The sequence below is a fragment of the Austrofundulus limnaeus genome, unplaced genomic scaffold (genome assembly GCF_001266775.1).
Source record: "Austrofundulus limnaeus strain Quisiro unplaced genomic scaffold, Austrofundulus_limnaeus-1.0 Scaffold6, whole genome shotgun sequence".
In the NCBI taxonomy this organism is placed as follows: domain Eukaryota; kingdom Metazoa; phylum Chordata; class Actinopteri; order Cyprinodontiformes; family Rivulidae; genus Austrofundulus; species Austrofundulus limnaeus.
Window position 1 is genome coordinate 3,624,695 of NW_013952408.1, and position 12,935 is coordinate 3,637,629.

The 12,935-nt window shown below is 39.4% G+C and overlaps 1 protein-coding gene across 6 annotated transcripts in view; it reads right to left on the reverse strand.

The window, feature by feature from the left end:
- kmt2cb (lysine (K)-specific methyltransferase 2Cb) overlaps positions 1-12,935 on the reverse strand; it is a 74,591-nt gene that overhangs the window by 34,167 nt on the left and 27,489 nt on the right. For 5 of the 6 annotated variants that reach the window (XM_014030936.1, XM_014030912.1, XM_014030920.1 and 2 more), the window contains exons 11-17: positions 11,700-11,875; positions 11,201-11,553; positions 5,788-5,865; positions 4,917-5,635; positions 3,490-3,609; positions 479-595; positions 59-163 (exon numbers count right to left, since the gene is read on the reverse strand). In XM_014030936.1, coding sequence (XP_013886390.1) covers positions 59-163; positions 479-595; positions 3,490-3,609; positions 4,917-5,635; positions 5,788-5,865; positions 11,201-11,553; positions 11,700-11,875 — 1,668 coding nt within the window. The remainder of the gene's footprint in view (positions 1-58; positions 164-478; positions 596-3,489; positions 3,610-4,916; positions 5,636-5,787; positions 5,866-11,200; positions 11,554-11,699; positions 11,876-12,935) is intronic. The other variant, XM_014030928.1, reaches the window with a different exon arrangement.

Sequence of the window (12,935 nt, forward strand, 5' to 3'; positions counted from 1 at the left end):
ACACACACACACACACACACACACACACACACACACACACACACACACACACACACACCTGTTTTAGTGTGAAACTGTCATTGCTGGAGAATATGACGACTGTGTTATGCATTGCGTTCTCCTCCTCCTCTCTGAGGGGGTATTGGGTTTCTATTGTGATGACCTGAACATCAGGAGAAAACCAAATGAAATAAACAAAGGTGTTAGAGAAAGATCATAACCATCACTATGATTGAATCAGATAAAAACCTGTTGAGATTAACATCTCTTTTCCAAGAGTGACCTGCCTGCTCATAAAGCCTGTTCTTATTGCAGAAATCCACCACTGATTAGTTTAATTGGACTACCTAGAATATACTTTAGCACTACAGAATATTGTGGTTTTTTTAAAGGCAGAACTATCTAATGAAACAAAAATGTCTTCTCATTTACTATTTTAAAAAATTTGATGAAATGCAATAAAGTTCATAGTTCATACCCCTGGGTTGATGATGGGACTCACTCCATTCTTCCCCCTCGCTCTGCCACGTCCAGCTCGACCTGACAGACCTGCACCTCTGGGCCGCCTCCTACCAGGGAAGCCTGAGCCTCGACCCTGTAGAGAAAGAGAAGAACCAAAAGAAAGTTCAATTTAATTCAGACTATGAAGTTCAGATGATTGCAAGAAACATTTACTAAACGCACACAGGATCTGGCTATGGACTGAACTTCTGTACAGCCCACTAGTTCTTCCACAGATGCAGCTTAAAAGATGTTTGAGATTTAAAGYTTAGAAATCACTTATAACAATTTAACAAACCAAAGACTGAAAGTCAGATTTGTTTCTGCATTTTGTTACAGATGCCAAACTATCGAATGTAAACGGCATAACCTAGGAAAATGAACTGATGTCACTGCTTGGTTTAATGACACTTTTTTCTCATTACCGTTATATAATTATCAATTAAACACAAACAAATACTTGTCTAGTTGCCTGTAAATGGAAGATATGCAAACTAGCAGGTGAAACATTAAAAGAGACTTTAGTGAGATAGTCATTTTATCCTGAAAGTTAGCAATGCACTGTACACTGAAAATACTGTATGTTCAAAAGCCTTGAGGGTTTACAACAAATAAGTAAAAAGCTTAAACTCTTCACAAGGTTTTATATTTATCTTTTGACAATATTAATTTTCAATGCTAAATTTCAACTTTATAACATTCTGTTAGCAGCATCTGACCTTAATATGATTTAGTAAGAAAAAAATCTGCAAATTAAATAGAAGTACAAAAAAAAACATTCAATAGAAAACCAAAATACAACTGCTTTAAGAAGTAGAAACCAAAAAAAAAAAAAAATAAAATAAAAAAATCACCTGATTCTTGACATTTTCTAAACTGATGTAAATCACTACTAGACAGGCATCAATTAAAATGAAAAGGTCTCTGCCAAGTTTCAGTGTGCCTCGGGCACATTTCCCCACAGGAGGCCTGAGGCTAATCMGGACTGTAAAACTTACATCTAACTGAACCTCCTAAAACCTTCCTGAATTTTTTTTTCCCACACTTGAGCTGCATCTGATCATCATTCCAAACCTGTGCACCCTTCTTTAAATAATGATCGACAGCTACAGTGATATTTAACCTGACCTGAAACAAGCTCAACTAAGAGTAAACACAGTCGACTAATTCTTAAAGCCATTTTTTAAAGTCAGCTTCTCTTTAAATACAAATCACTGAGTGTACACATTAGAATAAGACACAAATTCTGTCCATCATCTGCTTGGCTGACCATTTTACTGCTACACCTGTGTGATGTAAAGTCCATCATCTGTACCTGCCTATGGGATAAATCTTGTGCCAGCAGGAATTGAATTTGAATTGCTCAGATTGAATCWGAATGTGCATAATTTGAAATTGAATGCATTGGCTTGAAAATAAATTTCACTAAATTGAAACTGAATTTAATGATCTGATACTGAATTTAAAGTTTTGAATTTGAATGAATTTGCTTTGAAACTGTATTCTGGTCTATTAAAAATTCAGTTTGACTACTTTCAATTTCAGTTCCAAAATTCAGATTTTTGTGTCACATCCTGGTCCTTGAGAAAGCCAGCCAGAGTAATCAAACACAGATCCACAGATTTATGTTTCAGTTTGGTGAAGTTTACCTTCTGTATGTAACGGAGTTGATGCAATCCACCGTAAAAGTGACAATAATAGTTATTTTATTGCAGTGATTAATTTTACCTACAGTATATATAGAAAACGTTACATTTACATCACATCATGGATCACATATTGATCAGATGCTGCTGCTGACTGATTCATGATGTGATGTAAATGTAACGTTTTCTATAGGTAAAATTAATCACTGCAATAAAATAACTGTTTTTGTCACTTTTACAGTGGATTGCATCAACTCTGTTACATTACAGAAGGGAAACTTCACCAAAGTCAAAATTAAATCTGTGGATCTGTGTTTGATTACTCTGGCTGGCTTTCTCAAGGACCAGGATGTGTGACACAAAAATCTGAATTTTGGAAATGAAACTGAATTTTGGAACTGAAGGTGAAAGTAGTCAAACTGAATTTTTAATAGACAAAAATACAGCTTCAAAGCAAATTAATTCAGATACAAAACTTTAAATTCAGTTTCAAACCATTAAATTCAGTTTCTGTTTAGTAAAATTCCTTTTCAAACCAATGCATTCAATTTCAATTTATGCACATTCAGATTCAATCTGAGCAATTCAAATTCAATTCCTGCTGGCACAAGATTTATCCCATACCTGCCTTTTAGGGCCCCCAATACAGTCCAGGATTTTGTGACTTTGCAGTCTATGCATGCAGCCAACACCTGCACGCATTTTTATTGTGGCCCCACAGATAAACATGGTCAACAGTCAAATCAAAAGTAAAAACTAAAAAGAGAATGGATGATAGACTACGTAAAGGGACTGCTACTGTTTTCCACATTCAAACAACAAATGACTTAGGGACCAGATGAAGAGACTGACATACGTATATATTTTTTTGAGTACGGATACACATTTCTTCTTTTTTATTAMAGCTAAAAATGCATTATTGCCACCCATTAGCTTGGAGTGTAACAGTGCACCCGTGTGTCAAAAGCTGTGGTGGAGCTGACCCAAAGCTTGCATAAATGAGAGCTTCCAGATCAATAGCTTTATGAATGCAACCATAGAAACTATGTCAGTCTTAAGAAATAAAACACAACAGCTGTATAAGAAAAGGTCAAATAACAATGGTTACGGAGATGTTTGTTTAGAAGTTGCACTGTCTTAAACCTATATCTTTGATCGATTAGTTCAACTTCAAACAAAGTTATGAGCTTCTAGTCACTGTAGAGCAGAGATTAGTTCTTAGTTTTGGTTACAGTATGCATTAGTGACAACCAGGAACACTCAAAGCGAGTGTGCGTCACAATGGTAAGGGCAGAGGGGGGCAGCAGCTGCCTCACCACCTCTGGTGAGACACTGTATTTACCACTCTGATGCTCCACCCGGGGCTGCCAGAGGACTGCCTGGTTCTTGGGTCCCACCCCTCTGGCTGGTCTGGTGACCAGGATAAGGGTGAGCTCACACTGCTATGGGGGCTCCATGCGCCCTAAGGTAAGGAGGGATGGGTGAGAGAGTGAGAGAGAGGGAGGGAGGGAGGAGGGCGACAAAATGCAGCAACTTAAAAACAAAGTCAGCAAAGAAACAAAAACATACAAAGAAAGATGTTAAAGAAATGTGATGAGCTTCTAATGTAAATCTTTGGTAAAATCCTCAGAACACATCCATCCAAGCAGGGGTACGAGAAAAATCCCACATGCTGAAGCATATAAGTTATAAGGTTACAGGATGTGTTAAAGCCAATTCTCATTTTTCATGCAACTACTTTAAAAAGCGTAGTTCTGACAGGCCAGTATGTTAGTTGCATCTTGCAGTAGCATCAGCAGAATTATGCTAGGGTTATTAATGCCCCATAAAACAGAGAGGGAGGCTCAGGGGGTCGTTACATCTTGCCATTGCAATCTCATGTGTTTGGCATGCCAAGAAAAACAAAAGTTGTGCATTATTATGGTAAAACAGTGCATTAGTCAAGCAATTTTTAGACTAAAGTGGAAATTTCAAATTTTAAGTGATTTACTGAAGAGATCAGATGCATTTACTGATGCATGTTTACCAGCATCATTCCTAATATATCATAACTAAGAGCGTGAATGTATTCTAGGAGAATCGACATTAAGTGTGTGGTAGTTTAAACATAGCATTGCCAATGATAAAGAGATATTTTACTGAACAATAATTTCCCACTGCCAATGATGGTGTAATATGTAGAACAACAAAATATGGTAATAATAATTATCTGACTTGATGAATATAACAATGAAGTGAAGCATGTTTGTGACGTGACCATGAAATGAATAGAAAGACTGATGATAATGTCTGAGGTGGAATACAGCAAGAACTGCCAGCAAAACGCATTTAAGCCATAAAAAACACAAAACTGGCAGAAAGTAATTAATACTAAATTGGGATCTTTACGCTGTGACTAATAACTCATGTTGCACAAAAATCATGAAAAGAGGACAGGGAGTGAAGAAACAGCTGTTTTACTGCTATGCCTGGGTGGGTGGGGCACTGCAAAGTGTAAGTACAGAGAAACAACCAAAAACACAATGTAATTGAAAATAATACCCACAGCCATACAAGCTGCTTCAATCATCACTGCACAATCGAAAACGGCACAAGAATCCAATTTCATAGTGCGTGACCCAAAGGACACACACAAGTATTACACGAGGTTCCAGCAACAATTATGAAACTATATTCCTTTCGGTTTATTACTTGAGCAGAAACTGTGAATTGAGTAGAACAACCCAATAATCATCAATAATCTTTAGGACACGCTGCCTACAGCCCTACCTGTTTCACTCGTGGTCTCCCTGGAGAAAATTTCCTCTTGGTAATAGCAGGTTTTCCCATGCCAATCTTGGGTGTGAATGGTATAAGAGGAGTTGTTGGCATTAGACTGCTGTGGTCACTCAGTGTTGAGAAGACCTGAGTCTGAGCTGGTTCTCTGAGAGATGTCCCTCTGGCCAGAGGAGAAGAGTGGGAGGGAGAAGAAACCATTTCCACTAATCTTTCCACAGCTGTTTTGAAGGGCTTCTCCCCTGAAGACAAGCTGGGAAAGGACATTTTGGGCTTGCTGTCCAGTGTAGAACCAATATCCTCTAATGTACAAGAAGATGAAGGCTTCACAGTCTCTGCCAGAGTCATGTGAAACACACCCTCTTTCCTCTCCTTGTTAGGGTCTTTTGGAGCAGTTTCCAAGAAAGAAGCCCGGACTACATCCACACCTGAAGGCTGGTATAATGTGACTTCCATTGGTTCCATGAAAGGTTGTGATGTAGTGCTTGGTTCTTTGGTTGCTGAGATGATGGCCTTAAAATCCTTTGTGCTGGGGTTGACCGTGCCCTGCTCTGGGCAGGCCTCTGTGTTTGCTGGTTTGAGTTGCGATGTGATATCTCCTGTCGGTAGTGACTCTGCAGGCTGTGGGGCTGGAAAAGAGTCCTGGCTTGGAGTAGCTGAAGATGTAGGCGCCTCCATGGAAGTGAACTGGGCTCCTGCTGCTGGTTTGGAGTCTTTAAAAAGAAAAAATAATGCTTATAGTGTTATTTCAAAATAAAATTATAGTTTACTTCTCTTAATCAACTAAATATGATTAATATCAATCACTATTACATAAAAAAAAGAATCCTAATGATAATGAAATATTTAGACAACATGTACAAACCTGGGTTAAATTCAGCTGGGTTTTTGTTGACCGACTGTTCTGTAACTTGTGTATCAACGTCTGCTTCTTCTGATGCTTCTAAAAAGAGGTTCATTAATAATTAATTAATTTAAATTCAATTCAATTCAGATTTATTGTCACAACACATAGCACAAGCGTACAGGTGAGTGAAAAACTTGAGTGCAAATTCCCACCTATATGCAGATCACAATATAAAAACATAAAGGGATAAAAGGAAACATTAAAAAATATATAAATGTCCTTGATATAAAAGAACTTGGTCTATATAAAAAATAGAACAGACTTACACTGTGCACAATAACTAGTATTATAAACATAAGCATACAGTATTACCAAGTTAAAAGTACAGATATGTATATAACTATGCATTTATGTTTTAATTTATTTGTGCATCAAGAGCAAATATGCTTAAGATAAGACATTAACTCTTTAAATACAACGACTAACAGTATGGATAGACTAGGAACACAGACAAAATAAAAACACCTCCAAAGAATTTAAAAAGGGAAGAAAAGACAAGGACTGATATCTACTATTAGTGAAACTACTGCAAAGAGGGGCAACACTAAAACTAATGGTACTTTGAGTGACAAACAGTCAGACAGAATTAAACGAGAGAATCTTTAATCATGAGCTACATTTCYGCATTAATTTATTTTCTCACTCTAGTTTTGTAGTGTTTTCTCTCTCCGTTTAWGTTTTGTATCAAAGCCGTCGATGTGTTCAACTTGTCTAGCATGAATAGAACCAGTCATTCCTGACCATCAASAATCCACACATCCAGCCAATATTCTGCCACACAGCATCTGACAGTACAGATAGCCTAGTCTTAAGGAGGCGCCCACTATTTCAATCCACAAGTTCCCATGTCACACTGATCCTGACACACACATGCACCTGCTACGCATCTCTGCCAGGGAAGGGGTGTAACCATGACAACCAGCATCCCAGGGTCTGTGCGCTCTGGGCTCATGACTGTGCAGCTTGCAGGTGCTCATCCGGTGCTCACGCCAGAAAGTAAATTAGGGAGATGGGCTTTCTGCAGCCTCTTGCTATCGGCTATTGACCAAGCTCAGCTCACACATTCACACTCACATCGACGCACTGGTTCCTGGATTTTCCACAATGAATAAAAGTTATGAATGAGAGGTGAAGTTATTTAGTCTGCAGCACATGTCTAAAGTCAGACCTAACTGCACCGACGGGACAGATTTAACAGCATCAATATAAACACATCCTCACACTCTGAACTGATGATAAGAGGAACTTTGTGTGATGGTTAAGAACTTTGTTTGCATTAAATGCAGGAGTGGGAGTATAGTTAAATTACACATTTTAATTAGAATTTTGTATTGAAATAACATTCCTCTTTAAACATTTGAAAGCCATATGAAGTTCAGCATGGACAAGCTGAAGCATCAATACTGGGGTATTAAAGTAAGAATCATACATCAAATTAGTGCGTTATCAATTCACTATTGTAACAAATGCACAGCAGTTTTTCTATTGCATGCTAAAGTTTTTAGCTTAACATATTTATTCGTCTTTCAATAGCTTTATGTCAAAGATGTTGCTTTGTGGTAGTGAAATTGTAATTATTGACTCAGCCAAGACATGATTTTTAGCTAGCAGTAGGCCTTAAGCCGGGTTCCCACCAAACGCATTTTGAGCAGCCAAAGCAGCCAGTTTACATGCAAAGTCTATGGTGGATGCGCATCTAGGAGCAGCGCAGCGTGTTGCGGCACATTTTGGCAGTTTAGAGTAGCGCGCAAGATAGCGGCAGGATGCGGCAGAGCATTTTCCGTGCATGCGGCACGTCCAAAGCAGCGGCTGCTGGAGTTCAACAAATTGAACTTTGGCTGCTCGCTGCGTGGCAGCAACCAATCAAGAGAGAATTTTTTTTTCACGTGACAGTTTCATGAACCTGACACAGACAGACAGGAGCCTTTTTAGCTGAAATAGACCGTTTGCAGTTGGTGTTCTGGCTGGAGATATCAGCACTGAAGTGATCAGTCAGCAGCTCGCTCGGGACAAAAAAAATAAAGTCCGTTAGCTCGCAGCTCCTGGAGTGGTGAAACTTAACCGAACAAAACGCCTCTAAATTATCTGGTGAATTAATTATCTGGTGTGTGCAACATTCGCTTGTTCWTTAGTAAACAAAAAAAAGCCATTTCTTTTATTTGATCTTTATTTCAACCGTCATTAAAGACAGACCGGAAAAAAACCAAGACGCTCCTCCCTCTACGCGCCTCTAGTCTGGTCCCGGTGATGTACGAAATTCAGTTCCACTGTGAAAATCCGTTCCCCCTACTGGTTAACCTTAGAGAGAATCACTGGTCCAGGCATAACATCAGACCAATCCTAAATGGTTAATATGAGGGAGGCGCTCACAACATAGGGGGAACAGATTTTCACAGGGGAACTGAATTTCGTACAACACCAGTCTGAAAAAAAAAGTCAGTCAGAGCACCTCTAAATTATCTGGTGAATTGATTATCTGCTGTGTGCAATGTTCGCTTGCCCTTTAGTAAAGAAAGCAAAGCCATTTTCTTTATTTTATCTTTATTTCAACCGTAAACAGACCGGAAAACAAACAAAGATGCTCCTCCCATTGCCCGTCTTCAGACGGGATCGATCTGAATGGACATCTGTTGGCAAGCAGCCAAAAACATGCGTCAGGAGCATTTTTGCTGCTCGAGTTGCGTTTGGTGGGAACTCGGCTTTACACATAGCTGACTGCTTGCACCGACTGATGGGGGAGGTGCAATTCCAGTCTGTAAAAAACCTTCCAGCACTTTTTTTTAAAAATCCTGAAAGGGGCAGGAGAGCTTGCTCAAGCCTGGGAACTGTGGGATTGACAATTTTTGTTGCTTTGAAAAAGGGGACTTTAAAACCACATTGCGCCACAAAAACTGGTGACCAGCCCTAACTCAAAAGGGAAGCTTATTTATTATAAACAGACACACAACAAACAAAACACGTACAAAAAAGTAAAAAAAAATTCCCAGTTTCATTTGTGGTCAAAGCATATACAGAGGGTAAAATAAGTATTGAACACGTCACCATTATTCTCAGTAAATTTTCTCAGTAAATATATTACTAGAGGTGCTAATGACATGAAATTTTCACCAGATGYYGGTAACAACCCAAGTGATCCATACATACAAAGAAATCAAACCATAAATGTCCAGAAATGAAGTTATTTGTAATAATGTGGAATGGCACAGGGAAAAGGTATTGAACACATGAAGAAAGGGAGGTGTAAAAAGGCATGGAAAGCCAAGACACCAGCTGAACTCTCTCAGTAATTAGAAAGCAAGCCTGCCCCTTGTCAGTGCAAATTAATATCAGCTGGTTCAGTCCCAAATGATGGCCAGGTATCACACAAGAAACATCTGATGATGGGTAAAAGTAAAGAGCTCTCTCAAGACCTTCACAACCTAATTGTTGCAAAGCATAATGATGGCATCGGTTACAGAAGAATGTCTRAACTTCTGAAGGTTCCAGTGAGCACTGTTGGGGCCATAATTCAGAAGTGGAAAGAACATTATTTCACCATAAACCGACCACGACCAGGTGCTCCTCACAAGATTTCTGACAGCGGAGTGAAAAGAATTTTCAGAAGAGTTGTCCAAGAGCCAAGGACCACTTGTGGAGAGCTTCAGAAAGACCTGGAATTAACAGGTACGATTGTTTCAAAGAAAACAATAAGTAATGCACTCAACCACCTTGGCCTGTATGCACGCTCACCAYGCAAGACTCCACTGCTGAAGAAACAGCATGTTGAAGCTCCTTTAAAGTTTGCTGCTCAACATTTAAACAACCCTGTGAAATACTGGAAGAATATAGTCTGGTCAGATGAGACCAACATTGAACTGTTTGGATCCCAGAATACACACCATGTTTGGAGGTCAAATGGCACTGCACATCAGCCCAAAAACACCATACCAACAGTGAAGTTTGGAGGTGGGAACATCATGGTGTGGGGCTGTTTTTCAGCATATGGTACTGGCAAACTTCAAATAATTGAAGGAAGGATGAGTGGAAAAATGTACAGAGACATTCTTGATAAAAATCTGCTTCCATCTACCAGGATGATGAAGATGAAACATGGCTGGACATTTCAGCAAGACAATGAGCCCAAACAAAGTCAAGGAAACTCAACTGGTTCCAGAGAAAAAAAATAAAGCTGCTGGAATGGCCCAGCCGATCACCTGACCCAGGGGTGTCAAACTCCTGTCCTCGAGGGCCGCTATCCTGCATGTTTTAGAGGTTTTCTTGCTCCAACACACCWGATTTTGATCGCTGGGTAATTAATAGGCTTCTGCCCAATTTGAAGAGTTAATTCAATCACTGAATCAGGTGTGTTGGAGCTGGAAAACCTCTAAAACATGCAGGATAGCGGCCCTCGAGGACTGGAGTTTGACACCCCTGACCTGACCTGAATCCAACAGAAAATCTATGGAAAGAACTAAAGATCAGAGTTCATAGAAGAGGTCCACGAAACCTTCAAGATTTGAAGACTGTTTGTGTGGAAGAATGGGCCAAAATCACACCTGAGCAATGCATGCCACTAGTTTCTCCATACAGGAGGCGTCTTGAAGCTGTCATTGCCAACAAAGGCTTTTGTACAAAGTATTAGATAAATTTCAGTAAGTGTGTTCAATACTTTTTCCCTGTGCCATTCCACATTATTACAAATAACTTCATTTCTGGACATTTATGGTTTGATTTCTTTGTATGTATGGATCACTTGGGTTGTTACCRACATCTGGTGAAAATTTCATGTCATTAGCACCTCTAGTAATATATTTACTGARAAAAATGGTGACGTGTTCAATACTTATTTTACCCGCTGTATGTAGGTCAAAAAAACATGAGTTTTTTTAAAGGTGTTAAAATTAAACCAGCTACCCGTGAATGAACAGATAGCTCACAAACAATGTCCTAAAACACAAAGCAGAAAAAGCCATCATTTGTTAGCCAAGTCAAATAAGAAGATAGGGAAAAAAGTAAAACGAGACCATCTGCGCATGGTGAGCAGTACAAGCAGACAGGCTGTGTGAGCAGTAATGAATGAGCCAGCAAAGCTCCAAGGCAAGTTAGCAGACAGCGGACCTGTGATATAATCACTATCGTGATACTCTTATCCATTCTGTGTAGTCAGAGAAATCAGCTGGTTAAACCAGTGGGCTGCATAGCTGCTTATGGCATCCTCAGCTCACTGTGCTTTTTCTTGTTTAGGCACACTAGTGCTGGCAGAGCTTAAATAAACCAGATTTTAGATATAAAAACAGTAACTCATAGAAATAGATGAATTAAAAAAAAAAGATAGAGTGAAATAATGAGAAGGTAATATGTGTATAATCCATTTTTTGGAATCTAGACTCACCAGGTTTCTGGTCTGATTTGGCCAACATGTTTTCCTGGACGGTAACCTGAACAGGCTCTGGATCTGAGTGCAATGGGACAGCAAGTACTTCCGGTTTAGGGTCGTTGTGCATTTCAGAGGGCAGCTGAGAGCCACCTTCTAGGTCTGTGTGCTTTTGAGCCTGCTGTAAGCCAGTCTCAGAGTCTGTGTGCATGGAGGCTGATTGAGGGCTGAGCTCTGGGCCGAGGTCCATGTCCTCTGCTTGTAGCGCGTGCCCTGCAGTGGGAGACCTGCAGTTGGAACAAACATAGTCCTCCCTGGGGTGGATTTCTCCTTGGCCTGAGTTCTGACGCTCACATTCCAGATGTAGCCATCTGAAAGAAGTGCAAATAAACTGTCATGCAGATATCTCTCCAATCATTAGGGTTCAGATTTAAATTACACCATGCTTCTATTAGTTTCCTCAGCATTTACAAGCACAAATAAAAAACAAAACACATTTGAGGAAAATGTTTCTTACCTCTTACAAGTTTGGCAGAACAGTAAGTCTTTGTGATGCTCGTGGTCCAGAATACAAGAACACGTGGGACAGCACAGAGTAGGGTCCTGGTTTTGGACACAGTTCTCACACAGCAGGCTGGTGTGATGCCACTGTCCACTGGTTCGTGTTCCACACTGGACGCATACTCTGCAGTTCTGAGGACAAAAGTGGAAATGTTAACCAAAGCCATTTTAGACCCACTAAAGTTTTAATATAATCAAATGGAAGATCTGGAGGACCTTCCTCACCCACAGGTGAAAGCATTTACTTAAAAATGACTTTTTCAGCATGATACAGTCAGGGAGATTAAGTAGTTTTTTTTTCCCTAATCATAAGAATTGTTTGGATTGACCATTTGTGACCCATCACATCAAATCAGGGATTAAGTCTGATATGATCAAAATAAACTAAGCACATTTTCAGGGTTTTTAAGCTACATTTTAATACCCAGATCATCCTGATATCATGAGCTGTTCCAGAGATATGGATTGATTTGCCTTGCTAATCGGGAAGACCCCTGGAAAAGTGGTCTGAATCCTATTTTCGTAGGTTTTTAACAGAGATTTCTTGATGTCATTTGAAAGAAAAACGAACTCCAACCATTCAGGATTTCCCAGCTGGTATTGAAAGTAGCTTTTCTAGTGCAATGAGAAAGTAGCGATAATAGAAAGCTTTTCTCCTCAAAATCATCATTAATTGTTGGTGCTGCTCAGAAAAGTACTTCAAAACATTCTTAAAGGGGCAATATTATGTGTTTCTCAGGCATATATTTAAATTTATATCATAATAAAGTAACTATGTCACCTTTAGTTGTTATTATTAAAATGCTGTTTTATGTTTAAATAGAAAATGAACTTATCTTCTCATCGCTTCCTCTTCTAAACACCTTGAAATTGGCCTCTGTCTCTTTAAGAACCTCCTTCCACTTCTGTCCCGCCCATTTCAACACATCATCATAGCCGCTTCCCTCTACAGCAGGGGTTCTCAAACCTTTTCCATATGGGGACCCCTTACAATGGCAAAAAAAAAATCCAGGGACCCCCTCATAAACCCCGTGCTGTTTTAAAAGATAATTAATTCTCATTTCAATCCCTAAATGCCACGGGAATATATATTTTATTTAGTCTATTAAGAAGCGTGTACAGAAAATGGATGGATGGATGGATTTAGTCTATTATGTTTGTTTTATTGGTTCATTGTGTGTGTGTGTGTGTG